At 34.9% G+C, this 26,050-nt stretch overlaps 1 protein-coding gene across 1 annotated transcript in view; it reads left to right on the forward strand.

Moving 5' to 3' along the window:
• GPC5 (glypican 5) overlaps nucleotides 1–26,050 on the forward strand; it is a 1,362,542-nt gene that overhangs the window by 426,354 nt on the left and 910,138 nt on the right. Inside the window, exon 6 of the mRNA XM_065896202.1 lies at nucleotides 6,816–6,936. Within this exon, the coding sequence (XP_065752274.1) occupies nucleotides 6,816–6,936 (121 nt within the window). The remainder of the gene's footprint in view (nucleotides 1–6,815; nucleotides 6,937–26,050) is intronic.

Genomic DNA, 26,050 nt, shown 5'->3' on the forward strand with positions numbered 1-26,050 from the left:
TTCAACTTCTAATTGTTTTCTATATACTAATTAATTACTACAGGCTTACTTTCCTTAAGAAAAATTATTTACAAATCTTTTAAAATTTCAAATCTCTTTTATGGGCCCAGGAAGTCCACTTTTTTGCTATTGAAAATGAATGTAAAGAAAGTGTATACGGGAACAGTAGGGTATGTGTGTGTATAAGTACATATAAATATATGTGTATATTGTGTATATAAATGTTTATTTTATGTATATATAAATGTTTATATGTATATACATTATATATTATATTATTATATATTATGTATGTTATATATAAGCATTTTTTCCATGTAGTTCTTCTTATGTTATTATGTCTGACTTTCATTAATATTCTAACCAATTTATTTGGTCATGCCTAAAATAAGAGCAGACAGAAGTATTTACAATAAAAGCTACGTAATACTGAGCTTGTTGGCTTCCTTGACAGATTCCCACCCCCAATCCAAAAATACATGGACCAACCACATATCAAAACTGTCCAATTAGTAGAGTACTGAGGGTGGATTTAAACATTGAAAACTGTATTTGTCAAAGAGTGTCCTTTATGGAAAAAAACAAGCTACAAATTTCCAAAAGTAAAGGAAGAAAAAAGAAAATGATTCCATTAAAGGTAGGATTAATAAATATATTAAAAAATATTTAATTAACTGTCCATCAGTTAAAATATATCTTACCATTATGACTGCCCTTCCCCCTCTCATTGGTGTTTATTTGTAAATTGCTCATCTGTGTTCCTATTTGCTGTGTAGGATTGTGGAAGCAGCTACTTTGTGGTAGTTTGTTATAGTGGCCCCAGGAAACCAGCATGCTCTGAAATTCAAAGTTTCTTTCTCTCTGATTTTATTGTGTTACGTATTGGTAGGTAATACCTGGGTGGTTCATTTGCATGGTATGTTGATAATCTGAGAATTATTGTATCTCGCAACTAATTTTAAAGTATATTTTGATGCAGTTGTTAGTTTCATGTCTGAAGTTTAACTAATGTTGGTGCCAATTACATTTGCAAAACAATACAAAAAACTGTGTAAGCTTCTAGGGACTTTTAGGATTTTGTAATGTCTCTATCAAAAGGTTGGTGAGATGAAATTTATATAACATTATATGTAGTGATCTGCTAAAAATTCCTTGTTGATTGCTATACAAAGCATGACATTACCTTATTAGAATAATGTTTATGAGTGTTTTCTATAAGATATCACAAACTGTGATATCCTCAGTAGGTACTTAGTTATCTATAAATAATAATAAAGGCCATATAAGGTCTCTATCGATTCTATTTATTTTGACTTCATTATTTAAGGTCAGAAACATATATTTCAAACTTAGGCATTATTATCTATAATTATAAAGTCAAATAAATGGTAGAAATTAACTTAAAAATAGTTTGTGGCTCAACAGTTGAAGTGAGATAGTGGAATCACAGAAGGTTGAATCTTTTTTAATTGATTCTACAGATATCTGCATTCTCTAAATCCCCTGTAGTCCTCTTACCTATCATGAAAGGTTATTCTCTTAAACCTGGCACGTGAAATCAATCATATGACTCCTATCTGTTCTGAGAGTTCGAAGATTAAGACCTTCACTGTCAAGGAGAAGGGCTGTATAGAAACTGCATGTCCACAAAACAGCATTCATCAGTGGCATCCAGTGTCACCCAGGTATTTGAGGAAAAGTTACAAAAGACAGATCACTGGTACTTACTTCACATTTGCTACCAAAACCAAGAAGGGGGGCCCAGAGATGATTTGAAAGAAAAATTTGTTCTGGAGGAAGGGGTTCACTGATGAATACCTACCCTGTGCTTCCCAGACCTTTAGACCAGAGACAGCAATGTGTTTACCAGAGTCAAAGACACCTCCTAAAATTAGGAGACTCAGAACTCTGGAAATGGAAGGAATTTTAATATACCCTCACCTAACCAAGTCAGAAAAAAGGCTATAAACAAAGCATCTACTACTGCTGCTACTATTACCACCACCACCAACATGGTCCCCATTCTCAATCTTGAATCTCTAACAGAGTTGGCAATAATAGTAGAAAGAGAAAGCCCCTGATAAGGTGTTTTCCTCATCTCTGATCAATGATCATATTCTTATATCTTGTCCCAGTGAAGCTATCAAAAACTTCTAAGACAGATCACTTTAATGATTCATGATGAATTCCAGGGACAGATTTTATATATTTTCCACCTGAAATTGTATAAGTGCACATCAAAATACCATACTTTTGATGTGAATCTGAAACAAATTCTATTGCATTCCCAAGAAAATGAAATTAATATCAGCCAAGAGGGCATGGTGTGTTTCAAATAAGAAATGTTGGTAATGTCAGGAGAAATGACTTCCTAATGACATACCGTGTGTAGATGTATTAGCACTTCTTTTTAATATTTCATCTGTTGAACACAAAGAGAACTGGAATCTTGTTAATCATCATTTTAAAACATTTTTATAGAATGTAAATATATCCGTACTTGCCTTTTTGCCATGTTAATGAGAAGCAAGTCAAACTTGTGGAATGAGTATTCCTATTAAACCGCTGTCATCCATTCCCAGACCTGCTTAAAAGAAACAGGCACAGATGGTGGGTCTATTACTTCTCTAACAAAAAATTTGCCTCTTTTTTGTGTGTTTTGTTCCCTCCTTCTCATTGAAATGTGAGCAGTTTTTCAAGTCAAGAAGGCTCTGTAGGGTTCCTTGAAATGTTTTATCCATTACTTGTACATGTAAGAGGAAAAAGAGTGATTAATGATTTATTAAAATTTCATAATGAGAAAAACTCATATAAGAAGTCTGTTGGAAAAACTTTGATTTGATTTAGTAACTGTATTTTTTTGCATGCAAATTAAAGTCTGCAGGGAGTTTTTGTGTCAGACTAGGAGCCTAAATTACTAATTTTAAGATGACAAAACCATTTAGCCCGTGTTAAAAATACCTATGTTGATCTTTTATTTATACATTGTTCAATGCAGATTTGTCTGTTGTATGCATATTAAGAAAAAGAACACGAGAAGTTTTCAACGTAAATGTTTGTTTAGGTTGAAAATACATGTATACAGTGAGGTATCCAAATTTTAACTATGCAGTTCAATTCTATTTTTTTTTTTTAATATAAAATGAGCACTCTTGTGGAGCCAGGATAAAAATCAAAAAACACATTACTAGAACCCCAGAAACCCCCTTCAAGCTTCTGCACACTATCTCCTAGAGTAGTACTTATGGTGATTTGGAACATCGATTAGTTTTTAACTTTTAATGAATGGAATCATAGCACATGTTCCATACGTTGCTTATAAGATTTGGAATATAGTTGTAATTCACTCATTCTCATTGCTATATAGTAGGACATTATGTAAATATTCTACCATTTATTTGCCCATGCTAATGTTTAGGGATATTTGGGTTTTGTCCAGTTGGGTACTCTTTTGCATAGTACTTCTCCGAAAATTCTATACCTTTCTTTTGGTAAACATTGTTTAGTATATACCCGGATACACGTCAGATAGTGGTTTATATCAGCTTAAACTCCCATCCACAAGGAGAGAGGGTTCTAACTGCCCTACATCCGTGCCAATGCTTGGTATCATCTTTTTTCATTTAAATCATTCTGGTGTGTGTATATCACTATTGCACTGTGGTTCTTCTTAACCTTACAAAAACAGAAAGGAATAATTTTATTAAAGTATGTTTCACTTAAAGTATCTTAAATGCCCTGCTTTGCAATATTTTTTTCCTACTTAAATGATACATAAGAATAGTGATCCTGAACTATTCGATAATATACTAGCTGGGAAGGAGATTATTGATCAATTGTAATTCTGATAAATTTAACGAGTTATTTACTGTAATAAGTAAGAACAAAAAATAAGCAATTCTTTGGATTAATGTGGAACAATATTCTTGAATGTTAAAAGAAAGTTTCATGGTCTATAAATAAATCAAGACGTGAACCAAGTAAGTGTTTATTTAAAGTTAAGAGAGGAGTCTCAGTTTCCATTGTTGGCATTATGTCTGTATTTCAGGTGAAACAAAGGAAAATCTTAAGGCAAACTTGCAGTCTATTAGTTCAGTCTCACCCTGCCAGCAACTGTTATTTCACTCTTTATCTAGTAATACACAACTGTTCGTTGAAGAGGTTTTTGAGGAAAACAGTATATCCCTTTTAATTAGAAGCAGTGAAGACTTTGAAATGCTATAGTTAGAGTAAAAAAAATCAAGTCAAAACAAAACAATTAAAAAAACAAACGCTTTGCACCAAGCTAATTGTATCTTTATGTTAGTTGGTTTCAGGAGTTTTCATTCATAATTATTGAATGATTGTATCTAGAGCTCACATTCCCTGTGTTCATATCCTTGCTGTATATTTAACCAGCAGTGTTGCCTTGGGAGAGTTACTTAACCTGTTCAAATCTTAGATCCCCAATCTACAGATAGGGAATAATTATTGTATAAATATTATATGGTGTACTGTTCTGGGTCCTCCAAGAAGCAAATGCCAAAGAAGGACTAAACACAAGAGGAGTTTTATTAAGTGAAATGCCTATGAGTGAAAACGGGGAGGAATCTGGGTGAGGCTGGAAGAGCTGTTGGCCATGAAGCAAACGTGACCCGGAGTGAAGGAGAGAGGGAAGCAAGGTGGAGTGGAAGCATTCGGCATGAGGTGCCGTCTAAGGCAGGTTTAGCAGGGGCTGCAGGGAATCTTGAGTCAAAATTGACCATTAGGGGAAAGCTGTGTCTTCCAGTGATGGGTCTGTGTTAGCATCTCTTCTGCACTCAGTCGTTGGTTGGAGGAGACAAACAGATAGATTTCAGAGCAAAGCGGCAGGGGCCCTGGTCAATGGCACTTCCAATATTTTGAAGCCTATGAGGCATGTTCTCATGGCTGCAACAAACGATTGTCACTGAGATGAACTGACAGACTCCAAAGAAAGTAATTAAAACAATGCCTGAGTCATAGTCATCATTTATCCATTTATTTATTCACATTATTCCTCATTATTATTAATAATCACACTAATAAGGGAGCCACATGCGTAATCTACTTGAAATATTTGGAAGAAATATATAACAGTGCTACAGAGAAGAGAAGCCCAATATTTATAATTTACTTGATTCTTCTTAACTAAAGAATATTAGTACACATTAATAGTATATGCATAATTGTTTTCCTTCTACTATTTGTTATTGGTATATATTGCTAAGTTACTAACTTACACTGGAATACCTAACTCTAAAACCCTCTATTTCTGCATAAAGAAACAAGTTCAAGGTTGTTTTAAAAATAAAGAGTTATTAATATCATTATTCTTATAACATCCAATTGGTATTATCCATATCAAAGAGTTCCATCATTTACTATCATTGGAAGGACATAATTAGCAATTGTTTGATCTACTTTTGAAAATTGATCATTGGGTATGCGTAATATTGGGAATAACTGGATATTACTTGAAACTCCTTTTGTTTGGCCGTATTCTCAACAGTGGAACCTCTTTGTATCTTTTCAAAGAGTTTCCACCGCTGTAGAAAATTTCGAAGGTTCATGTGCATAACTGTGATACTTTGCTCAAATACAGAGAAGGGATATTACATTACAAATTATGTGAAAATGCTTCCCGAAAAGTCTGTGAGGCCACTTTATCATGATGCTTTAATGTAGGCAACATTTTACTCAGAGGAAAGTCCTAAACGTAGAGGGGATGGAACCTCCAGGGCATGTCCCCCATCTCTTACTTTCCCCCATTTGTTCTCTCCCTTTGTAAATAAAAGCCTAGTTATGCTTCCCTGTGTGTGTTACTCACGGGCCTTTGCGATTTCCCCTGCTGGGATGTCATCTTTTGCCCTGGGGAGCACATTAACTACATCCAAGACCTATCCTTACCTTAATATTTCAAGGGCTGCCTCAAGCTATAACTCCTTGGTCCAAATAAACTTCTCCATATGTTCAATGTTTACTACTTGTGTTATCCCTCCCTCTCACTTGGCATATACTCTTCCTTCTTGCTATCCCTACCACATACTGAACGTCTCCTTCATTCCTACTGCTGTGCTTTAACTGTTCACTTGTCATTATGCTACACCACACTGTCAGGAAAATAAAGGTAGTTATATTGCTGGAATCTAGTAAGAACTTTTAAATATAATGTAATGAATGAATGCATGAATGAACAAGTTAATTGATACATTATATTCCCAGGTATATAATGAGTGCTGTGAGGATAAGAATTGAGTCTTATAACTCCTTATAACCCCAGTCATGTAGTATAGGACTGGAATATAGGAGGGGGCACTTAATACATCTTTGTGACTGATGAATCTAAATATTTGTTTGAGTACTAAGTTGACATTATGTGACATACATATGTGTATATATATTTCTTTTGTAGTCCAATATGTAAAAAAATATTACTGTGATTCATCTAAATACTGTGTAAAATGAAGTGAATTGACCCAGATGATATGGATTCAGACGTGTGTAATTCAGCAAAGATTGGTAACAAAGTGAGATGTATATTAACTTTTTTTAGTATATTGGTAAGTAGTATTAAAAACACAATTTTTGGTTGGGTCTTTTGAGAGGATAACAATAGAATAGTCTGTATTTGCATGCTAAGTGTTTTACCAGGAAAAAACATTGAAGATGTGCCAGGTTCTGGTCCAAGAAAAAATACATTATTTTATACTCTTGAAGGAGTAAGATTCTGAACTCGAATCTGTTCAAAAAGTTGTGTCAGATAATACTGTGACCAGATTATTAAGTCATGTACCTTTCACTTTTCACTTTGTTAGCTATACTCAGCATGTGGTTGGAAATGGAATCAAAGCCCAGTCTGGAAATCCCGAAGTCAAAGTCAAAGGAACCGATCCTGTGATAAATCAGATTATTGATAAACTGAAGCATGTTATTCAGGTAAGTGCCAATGCTCTATTTATTGGTATACTCAGTGATAACTAGGGAATGATGACTTTCCATTATATGTCATCAACCTGTTAATCCTATCTGATAATCCTACCTGAAACTGAGTACTGGAATAAATTATTTGTATCTAGAGTTTTGGAAGTATTTGGTTGAGTGATTTTCATATATAGTCAATGTGCAGCAGTATTTTAATGGATGGATAATATCTTATCTGTAAAAGGAACCATGGTTTCAGGGTTTCGATAAATAATGAGACTCTCAGGATGAGCTTCATCCCTAACGAATAAGCTTTAGACATGGGAACTACTGTCACCAACAAAGAAAACACATAGAAGAGCATGGAAGATGCCAAAGTCACCTTCCAGGCAACTTTCTGAGCCTTGCTGTGAAGGTTTTTGCTGCCTTTTCAACAAAAGTTAAGTCATAAATGAATCACATGCATTTCTTGTATTTATTTCCTGTATCACCTTTTACATGTTACCTAATGGTTGTTTATGAAATACTTGTTTTATCTTTAATAATATTATTTAATTGAGTGTATACTGCTGTTTTTAATACATGGCAAGTAAAGCATGAAGGTATCTGTCAAAGGAATATTTCATCAAACTATTTGATTAATGAAAGCCAAATATTATATTACATGTTGTAAAAACCACCTTCCATTCTGCATCTGTTGGGGTTTGGGCTAAGAAGGGCTATTTTTTAAGTTATTAGTCTTTTTATAACAATTTATATTTTAATTTTTTCTAAGCAAAACTTCGTATGGATAGTTGACACTGACTTCTAGTGTTCTATGTCAGAATCTATACCTAAGCATAGTACTGAGTTTTTATTGATATTATTCCAGAGTCGTTGGTATGCTTCTCATAACTGTTCTGCAAAACTTAAGTTTATATGGGGCCAGTTCTTAGGATTCCATTTTTATGGGAGTCTCTACAGATTGAGCAAAGCAAGATATGGGGGCTTGTGTCCAATACCAGAGATTTCTCCTTTTCAGGAGGCAATAATGGCTACTTTGCTCTTTCTGCGGCTGGTACATTGGGAAAACAGAGCTCTCACCCTGGAGAGCAGAATCAAATATAAGTTCCATTAGGAAAAGTATAAGAGAAAAGTGGTGCCGCTCACGGGCCCAGCCGCTCTGCGGCACGTGGGATCTTCCCGGACCGGGACACGAACCCATGTCCCCTGCATCGGCAGGTGGACTCTCAACCACTGCACCACCAGGGAAGCCCCTAGGATATTTTTTAATTCTTAAATTTCCAGTGGGCCAATAAACAATCTATTAGGAACTTGACACATAAACAAACTAGATTCCTAAGTATATGCCGATGTATATATGTTTTTGTTGGAGTTCCCCGGGAAAGAGACTGTGAAACAGAGATGTGTGTGCAGGAGGTTCACGGCAGAGTGCCCTGCAGTCAGTAAGGGGCTGGAGGGAGGGGCACAGCACAGAGGGAGCAACGGGACTGTGTTGTAGCTTTAACAGAAGCCTCGCCTGAACCCAGTAGGACCTCAGGAGCTGGGAGGCCTCTTTCAGGTTGTCCTGAGTTGAAACAAGGAGGTGGGTCTTCATTGTCCCACACTGACCAGTGATTGGATGAGGGCTAGTGGGGTGGAGGTAGGGTGTGTTAACTCAGCTCTCAGTCAGAGCCAACAATATTACATACAGCTAGAGGAACAAATGCCTTCATCTAGGTGGCACCTCACAGCATCACGGGCTATAATATGGTATGTAGATCTGTATTATTCAAAAACTCTAGTGCACAATGGATCATAAAATCAAAAGATCTTTAATAAAAAGTGGTTCCTCTCGCTGAGAGACAGCAAAGCTTAGTGGTCTCCAACGTGGGCTAAGCATTCCCCAGGGAGTTCACAAGCTGAGCCACTGGAGGGCAGAAAGGAAATACAGAACTTCAATGTATATTTGTTCTGTCACGTTCTTTTAAGGTTTTGTGTTTTTTTTTGGTTGTAGGAAGGTATATAAAATATGTAACAGTGCAATAGCACATGCATATAGTTTAGAAATACATAAATATGTGTTGAGTGGGTGTGTGTTCAAACTGTTTTAATGGTATATGTATACACACACACACACACACACACACACACACACACACACACACACACACATACATATATTAGAAAAACAGATGGAAAACCCTGTTGTAGGCAATAAGGATGGAGCTGCTATATACAAAAGAATACATGTAAAAAAAAACATATTCACAAAGAAATAAGTAGATACTCAAAATGTAGGGTTTATTAAAAATTCTTCACAGGAGGGTTCACTGATATGTTGCCCATTTGGCATGATATTTGACCCTTCTTGCTTCATAGATTTCAAAGCCATATCCTTTTCAAGGTGGCACAGGGAAATAATTCCACTTTTTTTTAGCACCCATGTTAAATTGAGTCCCATTCTTTCATCTTTATATTAGTGTGCAGATCTCCAATTATTCATGCTTAAGTTTCTTTCCAGAGTTACAAGAGAATATGAAATAAAATGCTACCTTTGAGGTCTATCTTTTTAAAGTCTACTAGGGTGATATGATTGAAATTTAGATTTTTACAGAAGATAGCAGAAAGTCATATTTTGTACAATATTCACCTGTAATGTCTTAGAACATGTTCTTTCCTAAGACAGCTGTACTGGAGATGAAGAGAAATTTTTGACTTTGCCAGACTTCTGACCGCTGGTCACATGTGTGTGTCCTAGTGGGAACGGCTGCTGTGCTGTAATATCCAGGGGCAGTTAAAAAGACCCACCACAGGGTCAGGTCTGAAAAGGTTCAGAAAACCGTCTTCTATAAGTGAGAATTTATTAATTTGAGAATAAGTGTGGAGCAAGGGAGGAAGTAGAAGAAGGAACATATTTCAGAATCTAATCTGTAGATTTAGGTGATCACTTATTTGCGTTTGGAGTTTGTTTTTTATTGTAATGGATATTAAATGCATTTGTCGAGAATACAGTATACTGTAAAAATGCCATCTCTCATCATAGGGGTAAGCAAAAGTTCCTCTTGTCCTTTTTTTTCCACATCTAAGTATATGGAAATAAGCCAGCCATATTTATTAGCAAAAACTGTCTCCATATGTTAGCCCCCAAACATCTTTCTTCTAGGCCTGCCATTGAGCACACCTCATTTTCTACCCTGTAACCTCTGCAGTTAGAGTCATTAAACAAGTGGGTAGGGATTTTACTTTGCAAATGCCACTTTGTAAATGTCTTAATCATTAATTTATTCAAAATATTCCACTAATACTTATTGAATTCCCACTATGGGCCTGGTTCCGCACAAGGCACTGAGGTTACATGGGTGAACAAAGCAGACACAACCCTGCTGTCATGGGATTTATATTCTAAGGAAAAGGACAATACAATGCCTGTAGCTGACAAATGTGAACAAATCAAGAAAACAGAACAGATGAGGTAGGGAAAGGCACTCAAGAAGAGAGAGCTTGTGGAGGCCATTCCAAGTTGGGGGGCGGCTGGATTGATACTGATTGACAAGGAATCATGGGAAAGGGAGAAGGAATCATAGGAAAACCGGGGAGAACTGTGTTTGAGGCAGAGGAAATAATATATTCAAGGACTTGTGGCAGGAGTAGGTTAATTGTATTCAGAGAACAAAGAGAAAGCCATGTGTCTGGAACAGAATGAATACAGAAGAGAAGAAAACATAAAATGAATTAAGGGGAAACTGGTAGGCTCTGGTAGGGCATTTCAGTTTTCTCCTAAGTGGGAAAGGAAACCATTTAAAGGCTTTAGGTGGAGTATGATGAATTTAATTTATGTTTCATAAAGATAATTTTGGCTTTACTATGGAAAATGGACCTGAAGAGCAAGAGTAGAAATTGATTGGGGCTAGAATAAGAAGAGTGGATAATATGAGAAACTGATGGATTTGGGTCAATCTGGCGAGTGGAGTTATCAGGAATTGTTGATGGATTGGAAACTGGGACAAGAGAAAGAGAGTATAAGGAAGATAATCAGGGGGGATGATAATGTCATGAAGTGAAAAAAGGAATTCTGGAAGTGGAGCGCATCTGGGGTTTGGTTGTTGGAGTTGACCAGATATTAATAAATGAATGGTTCTCTTAAATTTGAGATGCCTGTTAGACATCCCAGAGGCATGCACAGAGTTCATTGGCGACCCTAGAACTAGAAATGGACATTTGGGAACATCAGTATACAGATACTGTTCAAGTCGTGAGACTGTATGAGATTGCTACTTTCTTGTGAGAGTTTGTACCAAAACAATTAGAGGAGAATATAAAACAGCAGAATTCTATGAAAAATGTGTACTGTAAAAATCTACGAATGGAGAAATCATTTATTTAATGTATGTGGTACCTTGCAGATACTTAGAGATTTGATCTTGGACAGACAAGATATTTAGTAACATTAACTTTTTCTTACTGAAGAATTATGTCTCAGTTATAATAAACCAAACTTTATTATTTTAGAAAATTTTACCAATAGAAAGAGTAGAAAATAAATGGTATACCACTTATGAAACAACAAGCCTCAGGAAATAAGCCTTCTAGACTTTTTTGTACTTATGTGTACATTTGACTTCTTTTAATAAAACAGAGTACATTTGGTTTTGTGTCCCAAACTACTCACCTAACAACACATAAATTTTTTTTTCACAGAATTAAATATTCTGCAATATGGTTGCTAGTGCCTGAATATTCTATCATATGGTAGGACTATAATTTTATTTAATTCAAGCACCTTGAGTTGGATATTTAGGTTATTACCAATTTTCACGATAATAAAGACTACTAATAGGTATATCCCCTATACATAAATCTTTCTGCAACTTTTTTCTCGTGATAAATTTCTAAATGTTGTAACCAAGAATCTGTTCATTAATAATTTTAAGTATTTTGATAAATATTGCTAAATTTTTCTCTAGGAAAATTATAGGAATTTATATGTGAAGCAAATTATATATTTTAATTTTCCCTGCATATTGAGGGTGTAGGTGAGAGATGGCAATGACCACACATCAGTGTTAGGGAATATTATGGAGCTCTAGGAACCAAAGTAGTCAAACCAAAGTAGAAATGTTAGCCTGAGCTCCTGTCACCTGAGATTACACCAAGAATGGCCAAAAAAAAAAGGGCTTCCCTGGTGGCATAGTGATTGAGAGTCTGCCTGCCGATGCAGGGGACACGTGTTCGTGCCCTGGTCCGGGAAGATCCCACATGCCGCGGAGCGGCTGGGCCCGTGAGCCATGGCCGCTGAGCCTGCGCATCCGGAGCCTGTGCTCCGCAATGGGAGAGGCCACAACAGTGAGAGGCCTGCGTACAGCAAAAAAAAAAAAAAAAAAAAAAGGTCATGAAGAACCTAGGGGCAAGACGGGAATAAAGACACAGACCTACTAGACAAAATAAATATTTTTAATTAGAAAATAGTTTATAAGATTTTTCAGGACTTCCCTGGTGGTGCAGCAGTTAAGAATCTGCCTGCCAATGCAGGGGACACGGGTTCAAACACTGGTCCAGGAAGATCCCACATGCCACGGAGCAACTAAGCCCCTGCACCACAACTACTGAGCCTGCGCTCTAGAGCCCGTGAGCCACAACAAAGAGTAGCCCCCGCTCGACGCAACTAGAGAAAGCCCACGCGCAGCAATGAAGACCCAACGCAACCAAAAATATATAAAGATAAATAAATTTATGAAAAAAATTTTTTTTCAAGGTTTCCTAGAGAAAGGGAAAACAGCTTTAATTTTATTTAATTGTTTAGGACAAGCCCTATCTTTAAGTCCTGCCAAGAACAAAAATGCCAAGAAAATTCAATATAAATGGATAACTATGGATTATAGTTTTGTCCTCAGGGAATATTTCCGGCGCTTCGAAGTCCCCTCACTGCCTCTGCAAGTCCTTCTGAGCTGAGAACAGGGACCTTGGACAAAAGAGGGAAGTCATTCCCGGCTCCCCTCCATCTGTGATTTTGGCATCTTTCTCTAGATAAGCCACCATACAAACCCTCAGAGATACATTCCTGCAGTTTCCTACATTCCAGAACCTGTGCTTAAGGTGGACATTGCTTGTACCTTTGAAAACGACCTGTGATAAATATAGGGTAGCTGTTAGCCTTCCAGTGAGGAATTGTGTAAAGGACGGAATTTTAAAAGGTTAACTGCCGGGGACCAGCCCCAGCAGAACAGGTTTCTCCCGAAGGGGAGACGGAGTCGGCGTGGACAGAACGCAAGACACCTCAGAGGATGCAAGGATCTGCCAATTTATTGTTACAATTCCGAAGCTTTTTATACTGTGAGGCAATCTCACTTTCAATCTTAACATTCTAGTTCTCATACCAAAGCCACAAAATAAAGGTACACAACAGTAAAACCAAAGGTCATTTACATCAAAAGATTATATCAGCAGGTTAGGCAGGTTTTATGATCAGGTAATCTTCTTATCTCCTGTGGTCTTTTTCATCCCCTGTGGTTAGGTATATCTTGGTCACATCTAGGTCTGGAATTCTGTTTGCGGTTTCTTCACCTTTCTTAAAAGCAGATGTTCTTGTATTTGCACATTCTATTCAATCAGGCCATTAATCAAGGTACAAACTTAAGCACATTCTTCTCTTAACAATTACAAACCCAAAACTTAAGCATTCTTCTCTTAACAATTATAAACCCAAAACTTAAACACATTCTTCTCTTATCAATTACAAACCCAAAACTTAAGCACATTCTTCTCTTAACAATTATAAACCCAAAACTTAAGTACATTCTTCTCTTAACAATTACAAACCCAAAACTTAAGTACATTCTTCTCTTAACAATTACAAACCCAAAACTTAAACACATTCTTCTCTTAACAATTACAAACCCAAAACTTAAGCATATTCTTCTCTTAACAATTACAAACCCATACAGTAATAAAAATTCTCTCCCACAGGCTTTACACGTTCACCGTTATCCTTCAGACATCGCACATTTTTCCTTATAATTATTTGGGAGGCTTTGGGGGTGGACATTCTACCTTAAACCTATTAGCAAATTCCTTTGCAAAATACTTACAATATATAATTTGTCCTTTATAAGCATTTCTGTACAAAGAGCAATGTAACTTGTATAAGCTTGCCATGTAGCCTACTTCATCCAGCTTTGAATACACCCAACGTAGCATAAGTCCTCCTCGCCATTTTACCCAAATATTTCCCAGCATATCTATTACTCCCCAGGGGGGCCATAGTTCATCTAGCTTTTCTTCTAACGTAAGCTCTTGCCACACAAATGCTCCTGTTGTGTTTCCCTGCACCCAATGTCCTGGCCTGGGAGTGGGGATTTCGGGTGTAGTCATTGGGGGAGCCGGAGTCTTTTTTGGTTTTACCCTAAGTTGGGGTTTTTCCTTAAACCCTCCGTCGGAACTGGGGATATTTCCTAACATTAATAGTAATCCTATAAAAATCACTTTAAGCAAAACCAGGGGAAAACAAGGGGAACCACACAGAGGAGAGCTTTGCTTCTCCATATTTGTACCTGATAGTACCAGCTTTGCTAGGCACTATGGGTCTCGTCCGTGCTGAGACTCAAAGGCACTTCTTATGCGGCTCCCGACAGTTAACATGAGCTTTCTTAGATGTTTGCATCAGCCTGAATTGCCCTTCGATAATAGATAGGAAACAGCGCTTGATTCCTCTTAGTACATCTGACAGAGGAAATGTATGAACGTTTTAATTCAGATTGTCTCTCCTAACAAGCTTATTTTGAAACTTCTCGGTCATGTTGACTAAGTTTGTTTAGGGCAAAGCTGTCAGCAAAAAAGTCACAGTTATGCAGCAATTTACTTTTAAGCATTAAATAACATCTATCATCTTTCAAAGAAAATGATGTCAGCGGTTAAAATCCTAACTGCTGAGCGCTGTTAGTTGTGGACAGTAATGACCCACTGCTTAGAAATTACTTTACTTTCAGTATGAAACATAAAAAGTAATATCACAGCAATTTTCTATAATTCTTTTATTGCCAGACCAATAAATGTTACAGTGTTGTTAAAAGTAGTAGATTTAAATAACATTGTACGTCTTCAAACAATTCCAATACATATAAGATATTACCGGTTTCTATTAAATATTCATTTTTATGGAAAGACTAAACTTCTTTAGAAAAATGTCTTCATGTATAAAATAAATTTGATTTTTAAATGCGAGAAAGAGCAGTCATCATAACCATTTCTTAAAACCACAAAATTCGTAGATATTTTATAATGTGTATTTCAGTAATCACAACCTATGGCTTCAAGAAGAGATGAGAGACTTTCTTATTTTATGTAGGGAAAACTATGTTAAATTGCCTCTTTTCTTTTATCTCATTTTGTTCCTAGGATATCAATATGATAAATAGTGACTTAATAGCTATGATAGGTTAAGATGAGATTCTAATTGAAATCTCAATGTATGGTTATAAGGTTAGTGTTTATAAATACAAAAAAAATGACACAGAATTTTAAAAAGATACTAGTATCTCAGAATTTCTGAATTATGAAAACTGTCCAAGCTTTTTTCATTAAATCACCTACTATGAAATGCATTTAGGAAAACATTTCCTGTTATTAATAGCTTATAAGTCTGACAAAGAGCCAGTTGGTCAATTCCTAATTGCAAACTATTTGACCATGAGGTGTCAGCTGACTCTGAACTTCTTCCACTTCTACCAACTCATTTCCTTGCTTAGGAAATCACTACAGCACGCTGACTCCTTCCTCCTGATCTCCACTACACACTAATATCATGTCCCCAGGCCTACTTTATTAATATTCCAGAAGGACAGTCACTTCTTGATTTTGTATTAGCAATGCAGTAGTGACCAAAGCCTGTTTAGTTTTTGGTTCAGAAGAAAGTATTTGAAATGCACTCAATAACGTTGAATGGTCATCTAATTTAGCAATTAGTTTGGTCTGAGTAAAGTCAAGGGAAGGTTGCTTTCTGGAAAGTGTGGTATAATGCATTGACTTCACTATTGGCCATTTCATTAAAAAAATCAATGGTCAGCATAAAACCAACCTTTTAAATTAGTGGACAATCAACTGGAAATGCAAGTTTCAAAACTCTTTTTGAAAGTAATGGGGTTTGGGTTGGCCATTGGCCATTTATTTTTTATTATTTAAAGAGTATGTAGCTGTTTTATGTTGGGTAAATATTTGACTTTATATTTACTCTGATGCTGCCACATCATTATTACCTATTAATATTTGAGCCATTTATCCAGCAGGTTTTCTGTTTGTCAAACATATTGAGAGAATGTTGGACACTAAAACTTTAATATTTTTTATTTAGGTGATTTTTTTGTACATTTGTACAAAAACTTTTCTTAATTTTGTACATTTGTACAAGAAAAATTGTACATTTGTACAATTTTGTGCATGAATGTTGACAGCAGCATTATTTGTAATATTTGAAAAGTGGAAATAACTCCTTTTTCTCCCCTTTTGTTTAGAGGTGTGTTTTCTGGGGGGGGGCTGTTATAGGAAGATTCGTGGCTCATAACTACCGCTAGAATATAGAACAGAATGAACCACAAGACAGGAAATAGAGGAACTAAGTGAAAAGTCAGATACTGACCTGCTTGTTTTCAGAATGCTAGCATGCAGGTACCAGCTACTTATGTAGAATATTAAATGACTCTTCTTTGAAGAAACTGATCAATTCTAGAACAGATATTTCCACATTCTGATTGGGCTTATACCCACTGAGAAGTTAATTTATCATCTAATTGAATGGTGGTGAAATCCTCTATTATGCCCTATATACATACAATAACTTCCAGTTGGCTTCTGATGCCCAATATCAATGGACAATCAAAGATCACTGTGCACTGAAGGAAAACGGGAAAAAAATAAATGTAAAAGAAAAAAAGAAATGGAAAAATATAGATGAGTATGAAGAAGAAAATATATAAGCTATATGAATATCCTCCAAAAAATGAGAGAATAGATTGTATGTTAAAAAAATACTAATATATTGCTCCTAAAAAATTAATGAAAGAATAAGAAGGAAGTTCAAAAATTAAAAGTATATAAAAATTTAAAATTCATTAGAAGGGTTTTCAAGATAGAGTCAAAAAATATTCTATAAAATAATAACAAAAAAGAGAGAAGGAAATAGTAAAATGACGAGATGTTAGAATTTTACTCTAGGAGATCCTTGTAATAAGAATTTCAGAGAAAAGAACCAAACTAATAGAGAGAAGGAGTTTATCATATAAATAATAAATCACTTTTTTCAGAAATGAAGAGTCTTGACTCCAGATTGAGCTCACCAAGTGACCATTACAATGAATGAACACACACACACACCCCACACACAACAATAATTATGAAATTTATGAATATTGAAGAGAAGATATTAAAATCTTCCAGTGAAAGAAACAAACCAAACAAAATACATACAAATGCATACGAAGAATGGGGATCAGATTTGTAGTTTCTTACTGACAGGAGTACTAGAAGAAAATGGAAAAGCAGTACCTTCAAATTATGAGGTAACTGATTTCTGACCTGAAATTCTATACATAGCTAAAATGGAAATCAAGTATGAGGATATATTAAAAAGCTTTTGAGATAAGAATACACAAATTTATATTTTATATACCTTCTGTGTAAAGCTGTTGGCAAAGGGTGATCAAGAAATGAGAAGATATGGGGTCCAGGCAACATGATGTTGAATACATCAGGTTAGGGAAAAGGATGACTGTGGGAAGGAATTTTGCAAGCCAAAAAGAAAAAAAAATTACTAACTTAATGTGTTGGAATGTATGAAAAAAAACATTTGACAGGCTTCCCTGGTGGTGCAGTGGTTGAGAGTCTGCCTGTTGATACAGGGTACACGGGTTCGTGCCCCGGTCCGGGAAGATCCCACATGCCGTGGAGCGGCTGGGCCCGTGAGCCATGGCCGCTGAGCGTGTGCGTCTGGAGCCTGTGCTCCGCAACGGGAGAGGCCACAACAGTGAGAGGCCCGCGTATCGCAAAAAAAACAAAAAACAAAAAAAACATTTGACAGACTTGCTAGAGCATTTAAGGAAAAAGTTAGATAAATATAAGGCAAATTATGCAAATTGATAGATACCATGGCAATTGTAGATTATAGGAAAGCAAAAACCTTTATATGAAAAGATATATAATCATAGTACACTATTTCCCTGAACTGAATAAAATATTTGTAGATAAAACTATTACTGTAATCACAACTTTGCTAAAATTAAATTAGTTGTATGGGAAAAAGGAAAGTGGGTTGTGATGGTATAAACAGAAAATCAATAAATATTGCCAAGAATTGATAGTAAGAAACAAAATAAATGCCAATTTAATAAAGGTTTAGACATGTAAGGTTAATGCTAGAACAATCAGGTTGCTTATTGCTTTCACCAGGAGCAGGAAACATGGTCTATAAAGTGCCTTTGGGAGTAGAAATGCTTTTTTTTCCTTTCTTTTAAATAGATCTTTTGGTACTACTTGGTTTTTTACTAAATATATTTATTACTCTGATAAACATAAATATAATTTAAAAAACTAAAGACAAACTGCATCATGTTTTATGTGGAGCTGCATCATCTGGTCTTCCATGTCTCAAACCTCATTAGCTAATTCCTCCCCTTCTTACACTAATGTTACATCTACTCTCCCTACATACACACTCATTGTTTCAGTTCTTTCAATATCCCAGGTTCTTTCTTACTTCTAGTTCTTCCATTCTATTTTTTTTAAGAAAAACGCATTATTATTAACTTTTACTTGGAAAAAAATTGTCTCTTTTTTTCTGTATCTCATAGTCATCCATTATGTCTCAGTTTCCTCCAAAGAAGGGCACATGTATTCCTGTGTTCTTCCTGGCACTCTGCAACTGACCTATGAGAGCGCTTCTTTAGAGAAGAAAAAATCAACTTTTTCTGTACCCAAATATCTTGGTTAGTCTGAGTTTAGTGTTTTGAACCATATCTTGCAAACTTGGCTAATATTTCTGTTTGGACTTGGCCGATCTTTTTGCTCTGATTAAACGTTGCAGAGAAACTCCTCCTCTAGCTTTTTCTGGATATTAATTCAGGTTCATAGTTCTACCACCCTCATTGAATTCTGGGAACCTAGGGTTATAGTAGTTCATAACGCTTCCCAATCAAACAATCCAGCTTTTCTCTTCTTGTTATTCACAATTTTCTGGGCCATGCGCCGTCCTCTGCTGGCAGCTGTCACAACTTGATTCCAAATACCCCAAAGTCTGGCATGCAAAAAGGAATCCATCTAATGATCTTCTGTAGCACTCCTTTGCCATGTGAGTGGCTCATGCATATTCTCAGCTTTCTGCAGGCGTTATGATGAGTCCATAATGCTTTGCAGACTCCGTAAATGTACTCTATAATCACTTGAATGTCATTTTATGAATGTGCTTTGAAGACGTACTTCGTCAGAGCAGAAGAGTTTCTGGATATGTTTCTTGCAATTCAGCAGCACTTAACCAGATGGCCCCCTATAGTTTTGAAGCAGTGAATGCACCTTGAAAGTAGGCTGACTTATGAGAGGAATGTGGTCATTGGGGATCAATGGGAAGGTTTCTTAGGCACAGGATATTGAAGAAGTGAAATAAATACTGTATAAAGATTCATTAAAAACTAAATGAAGTAAAAGTCCTATGATAAAATGAAAATATGAATTATAATCTTAAGAAATGTGATAAGTCGTATGAATATAAGTTCTGCATCATTATGTGTTTCACATTGATATGGTGGAAACTTAATTGGTTTCATTAGAAATAAAACAAATCATGAGTTTTATAGTAATGAGTTTGAATAGGCATTTATATACCTTTATACAAGGCAGGTCAGTTACTATTTCTGAGAATGATTATTTTGAAATTTTATATCTGGAAATATATTATCAAACCAGGTCTGAAACTCATTAAACAGATGGTAAAATCTACTTTAACTTCCTTTAATGCTCCTTTTCTTTTTATCTTATAAAAGCAAATGAGCTTGTCAGCTTTTAATTATAAAAGAGTAATTTGAATTTATTAGGTATATATAACAAACCAAGTTATTTACTATATCCTAGTGACTTCCTATTGTGCACATTCATTTTTAACTTAATGATAAGAAAATCTTCTCAAGATCTTTGTAAAAGAATCATATTATCAGAAGAGCAGTTTAAAATTTCTAGAAAATAAATGTTCTTAAGGCACTTAATAGATGTTGAAATGAGACCTAATTCTTAAGAGTTTTCAAAATATTTGATTTACACCCATTAAAATTGGTACAGAGTTTAAATTTCATAATTTCCCATTTTAAAAAATGTGATACATGCCTCAGACATATCAAAGTGAGTTATTTATATACTTCAATTATGAAATACATAGTTTTGACTGTATTGTGTTTTTTCATTGATGAAAATTGAGTAGCAAAATTATTTGTCATCCAAGGACACAATAACTTTATTAGAAAAGTAATTTTCTATGTCTGTTTCACAAATACTCTCATGACTAGTGGCTTTTTCATGTTTCTGTGCTAATTCATTATAGTGTCACCTTTTACCCAACCTTAAAAATATCTCTTTTTCTGATATTTTAAGAATGTATTGCATCTCAACATACAAATGCATTTCTTGGATTTGTAACAAGGGAAAATATCCAAGGAATTATCCATTTAAAATAAACCTTTATGCCTAATGTCGCTTGTGATGCCTTTTGACTACCATCTCCATTATGTTATGAGCCATACTTGTATTTCCTCATTGTGTCTAGCAGAGAGCATGGAAACATAAAAAATGTTCAATATATATCTATTGAACAAATGAATGAAATTTATAGTTAAATTGCTCACTATATGTAAAATTTAAATGAAACAGAATTTGATCATTAGTAATGATCAAATACTAACAGTAACTATTTAATGTCATTCTAATTACAAATAATATGCTTTCAGTCTTGGATTATAATTTTTAAATTCCTGTACTATTTTACTCATTTGTCTACTCATTTATTCACTGAATAAAGCAGTTTAGTATCCACTAGGTGTCAGGCATAATAATAGATACAGGGAGTACACAAAATGATTTAAACGAGGATGTTGATGAGAAAGTGTATTGCACTTATGAACTAGTCTTCTTCTCATCAAGTAAGGGAAGGGAGTCTGACCATGTCTCTGTACTTTATTCAACAAATATTATTAGGCTGCATTATGGATCAGGAGATTTCCTAAGTAGTGGGCATACAAAATTGAATAAGACCGTACCTACTTGTAGTAAAACACTGTCATAATAAAAAGGTAAAGGAATTGATTTTGTAAGCTTTATAGTAAGATTTCTGATCTAGCTTCAGAGAATTTGTCCCAGTTCCAGGACTAGAAACCATTCAACTGAGATTGAATATGAAATGAATGAGAGGATATTTAATAAAATACTGTGGTACCATTTACTTCAATTAGAATATAATTATAACTTACTTTTTTAATTGTGATGTGTCCGTAATAGATGTGATGACGGAATAATAGAAATGTTGGACCGTGACACCTTTGAAGCAGTCAAGCTATTGCCATGATAATTTTGTGTTTAAAAACCAAGTAAAACTTAGTGAAATACATCAATAAGTATCTTCGTTTACTTGTACATGCATCTGTTGTCAGCTGTGATTCAGCTGGTCTCTGCTGGGCTGGGCTGGGTTTTGCTGGAAGTCCAGATCGGTTGCACATGTTGGTCATCCTTCTCAGATCACAGAACCGGAAGCATGTTATTGTTATGACAGAAGTCAGGAGTTCACCTGTGCAAAAACATACCAAGCTGCTGCTGCAGTAGAGCCTCTAAGATAAGCCTTTGGCCAAAGCAAAGTCACACAGCAAAGACCAAAGGCGAATAGTGAGAAGTACATCCCTTCCCACCCTCAATCCCCCACCCAGGGATGGAGATGGGGGAGAGAGTGAATAATTGCCCCAAATGATCTAATCTACCAAAATCTTGAAGATTTTAAAGTCATAAAATCATTGGCATTGTTTTTCTTTTTTTGAATAAATCTTTGCATAGACACGATACAGTAGAAAGGTCCTATTTGAACTCTTCCTTCATATTCGTGAGATTGCTACATATATTCCACTCTGATTATTTTTTTCTTCGTGTACAAATCTGAAAACTGTATACTTAAATTTATTAGATCAGGAAAGGCACAACAACTTAAATCATCGCATAAGAAATATTTCTCAATATTTTTAACGTTTCATGCAATTGTTAGTATTTTCACAGCAAAATACTTGGAATGATAGAATTTATCAATAGGTCTAAGTCAGATATTGATTTAACAGACTACACGAATCAGAATAAATGACAAATGAAAATATTACACTTGAAATATTTGAGCTGCAAGTGAGATTGGATTTTCATGTTAAACATTTGGATTTTAATTATTTTGTTAGGGTTGGTTTATTAAAACATAATTAGTAACATTGGTAGAAAAACATGAGCTATAATTAAATCATTTAAATAATCACTTCTTGATGTCTTAATAGGCCAGATTTCAATTAATTAAAGCAGATAAAAGTTCTCTATAAGTACAATTTATTATCAGTAAGCTTGCTTTTCTAGAAATGATAGGAAATTTAGAATTCTGCATTAGCATTTAATAACAACATGCTATTCTGATAGTGATGCGTTACAGTTATCTACAAAACATGCTACAAGGCAGAAATATAGGTAATTAGAATGATTGCAACCTGTTTGCCTTTGGCAATTATCAATAGTAGTAGAATTTTTTATCATTAGAAAAATATAGATGATTTTAGAAATGGACTAGTTCCATTTTCTATCTAGAAAGAACTACTTATATACTGAGGTTGTGTTTACAGAATACCAGAGTTTCCAAACATAATGTGTTATTTTCTGTTTCTTCTATTCCTCGCTGAAAATTTGTTCAACCAAACAAGCTATTAAATCTAATAGTACAGAGAAACTAGTATGGACATCTCAGACTGTTTCTTGTATTTTCTTAAAGGAAAAGAAATAATTATTAGCAAAAGATCTACCTTCCCAATGACTTCATTTCCATGTCCGTATCGCAGTGATAAATTTCATGGGTTGGGAGGAGCAGTCTGAGATATCTATACTGGTTTCTCTATACTACTAGATTTATAACTTGTTTGGGATAAATTGAGAGATTGGGATTGACATATACACACTACTAGATATAAAATAGATAACTAATAAGGACCTACTGTATAGCACAGGGAACTCTACTCAATACTCTGTAATGGCCTATATGGGAAAGAATCTTAAAAAAGAGTGGATATATGTATATGTATAACTGATTCACTTTGCTGTACACCTAAAACTAACACAACGTTGTAAATCAAGTACACTCCAAACACCTGTTTCACTCAGGGAGCGTAGTTGTTGTAAATAACTTTAACAAGCGTTTACTCTACCTGCTTTCATCATAATGTAATTTTATATAACAGTCCCCATGGGAACAAGCAGAAGGGCTTGTATGGAGTATCTCTACGTGACTCCATTAAGTAAAGAAATAAAAGTTGTGTTTGGAAAGTGATCAGGTTGATAGACTTTGTCTCTATGAAACAAGTGGCCATGCATTATGTTTTAGTATGGGAGGTCAGAGAGAAGAATTCTCAAAATTTATTTGTTTTGGCAGCCAACGATTGGTCACACTGCACGTTTCAAGGTTACAAAGGAACCTCGTGGTGGGGCAAATGCAGGTCAGGAGAAGACGCTTACTTGTGCTCAAGGCTTTAAAATGAAGCCAGAGCAGGAGTTCCAGAAGTTGGCAATATCAAGAAAGCAACCTCTGGAAGCAGACAGCCAGGGGACTCCAGAACTCTCTTTTCAGACCCTACATCCCTGGACTTTCAGAAATCATCACCCTGTTCTCCATTACTAAAATGTAATTCATGGTCACAACAACATAAAAATCAATTAAAAAATAAAAACAAAAAAAACCAAGCTCATAGATACAGAGAACAGATTGGTGGTCCGAGGTTGTAGGGTGGGAGAAATGGGTGAAAGGGGTCAAAAAGTAAAACAATTTTACAAAGAAAGAATTTCAATACTGAAAGCCACAGCTCTGTGGCTCATCTTGATGGATATAAAATATTGTTTATATGAAATAACATTAAAAAGAAAAATGGAATATAAAATAGTAATTTTAATAGAAAGTAATAGATTGATTATACCCATAATGAATTCTGATATGTACATTAGTAAAGATAGGTTATTGTGAATAATATAAATGGTTTAATATTATTTTGGTAAGTTTAAGTTTGGAAGGAAGTTACAATGGAAGAATAGATGTGCAGAAAGATTCAATACAACTTAAGAAAAATCAGTTTGCCACAAGTGACCCTCCAATACTAGCCCATGAAAAGCCCCCTTAGAAATCTCTGACGTTCTCAGGGTCAAATGTCCACAGTTCGGTGGCCATGACTTTATCTAAATCCATTGGGACCCATCCTAGTCACATGCTCCACCATCACCTTTAGTTTTGTTGTTCTATGCTCTGCTCAGATCAGAAGCTACAGGTCGTTTGAGAACCAAAAGTGCAGGCTTACTGGAAAAAAAAAATGAAAAAGATAGTAAAAGATAGATCAAGGGACTTTATAGCCACAGCATGTCTGAGGTCTGAGGTAGCAAAACATGAAGAGAGAGAAAATAGGGAAAGCTAGCAGGAAAGGAAAGGGGCATAATACTAACTAATTTCTTAAATTTTGACTCCAAAGAAATAACAGTATTTCACAGACTCTCTTCTAAACACCAATTTCACAAATGTAAATTTTTTGAAAATTTCACTCTTAATCCCTTTCCTTGACAGTGAAGCCCAGAGGAGGATACTTGGATTCAATTTCCATCACAGCCACCCTCCCAATCCTATTCTGAAGGATTCAGAAATCTTTCTTCAGTTGAGCAGGCTTCAGATTTCGTTCTGATGGTTCTGACAATTTCTATTTAGATCTGTCTCCTTCTAGTCTTAATACTCTGTAATCCCTTGAGCTTTTTTGGTTATTAGTGGACTGCTTGTGCTATTATTTTAATAATAACAATGTGATGGATAACTTGACAGTTTATTCTTAAATGTCTGTGAATTTTACTCATTAACGTTTCTAAAACATTCACCAGAATTTAAATATTCCAAGTCAAGTGGTCACTAAAGTAGGGAAAAAAACCATATTTATGCATATGCCTTTCAAAAAACAGAAATGTACCACTTACTTTTAAAATGCATATACTTTGTTCTTTTTTTCTAGAGTTTTGGCTGGATTGTTTGCTGTATTGCAGAGAATCTTATTAAGCACAATCTTAATTTTCTTCTTCTTGAGGATTTCACAGTTAAGATTGGCATTGATCCACCAATTAATTCTTTTCTCCTTATTGGATGAGTGCACGTAGATTGCTTTACTTATATCTTAATTTTCAACATAAACTTTTAGCAGAATCTTTCATGTTTCATCACCATGTAAAAAGATGATTTTTTTAAAAACTCCACATCTCTGCTTTTAATTATATAAGGAAAACAGCATGACTGTCACAGAAAAACAGTATAGAGAAAGCACAATCCTGAGCCTATGATAGAAGCTCAGCAAATAGTTAATGTATCAGGTCTGCTTTCAAAATGTTATTTCATTATTACATTCATCACAGTTGCTGGGTATGGGCTCAAAATCATTTAGTACACAAAGAAAAATTTTACAAAGCTTTCAGCATTTATTAAAATTAGGATAACTGCTGTATTTCCTTTATAGATTAAGTTTAAGTAAAAAATAAGGTTTCATTTCTAGAATGTTGAACTGAAAATAAGTTTAACAGAATGAATTATTTGTATATGGAAGATAATAAATATTTGTTTAGTGGAATTGGAACTATGAATGCTAAAAATTAAAAATCTTGTATAAAGATATAGTACATAAACCAATACATTAAAAAATTCTATCAATACTTAAGAAACAGAACATTCTTGAGTAATAAAATCTTTGAGATACAGTGAGGAAAAGTTCCCTTCAAATTTTAAAAACAAAGATCACATGACTCTTTGGCTACAATGTTAACTGAATAAAGAAGCGAATATTTACTAATCTCTAAATCATAATAGTAAAATCATAACTTATAA

Source organism: Phocoena phocoena, chromosome 18, assembly GCF_963924675.1.
Source record: "Phocoena phocoena chromosome 18, mPhoPho1.1, whole genome shotgun sequence".
Lineage (NCBI taxonomy): Eukaryota > Metazoa > Chordata > Mammalia > Artiodactyla > Phocoenidae > Phocoena > Phocoena phocoena.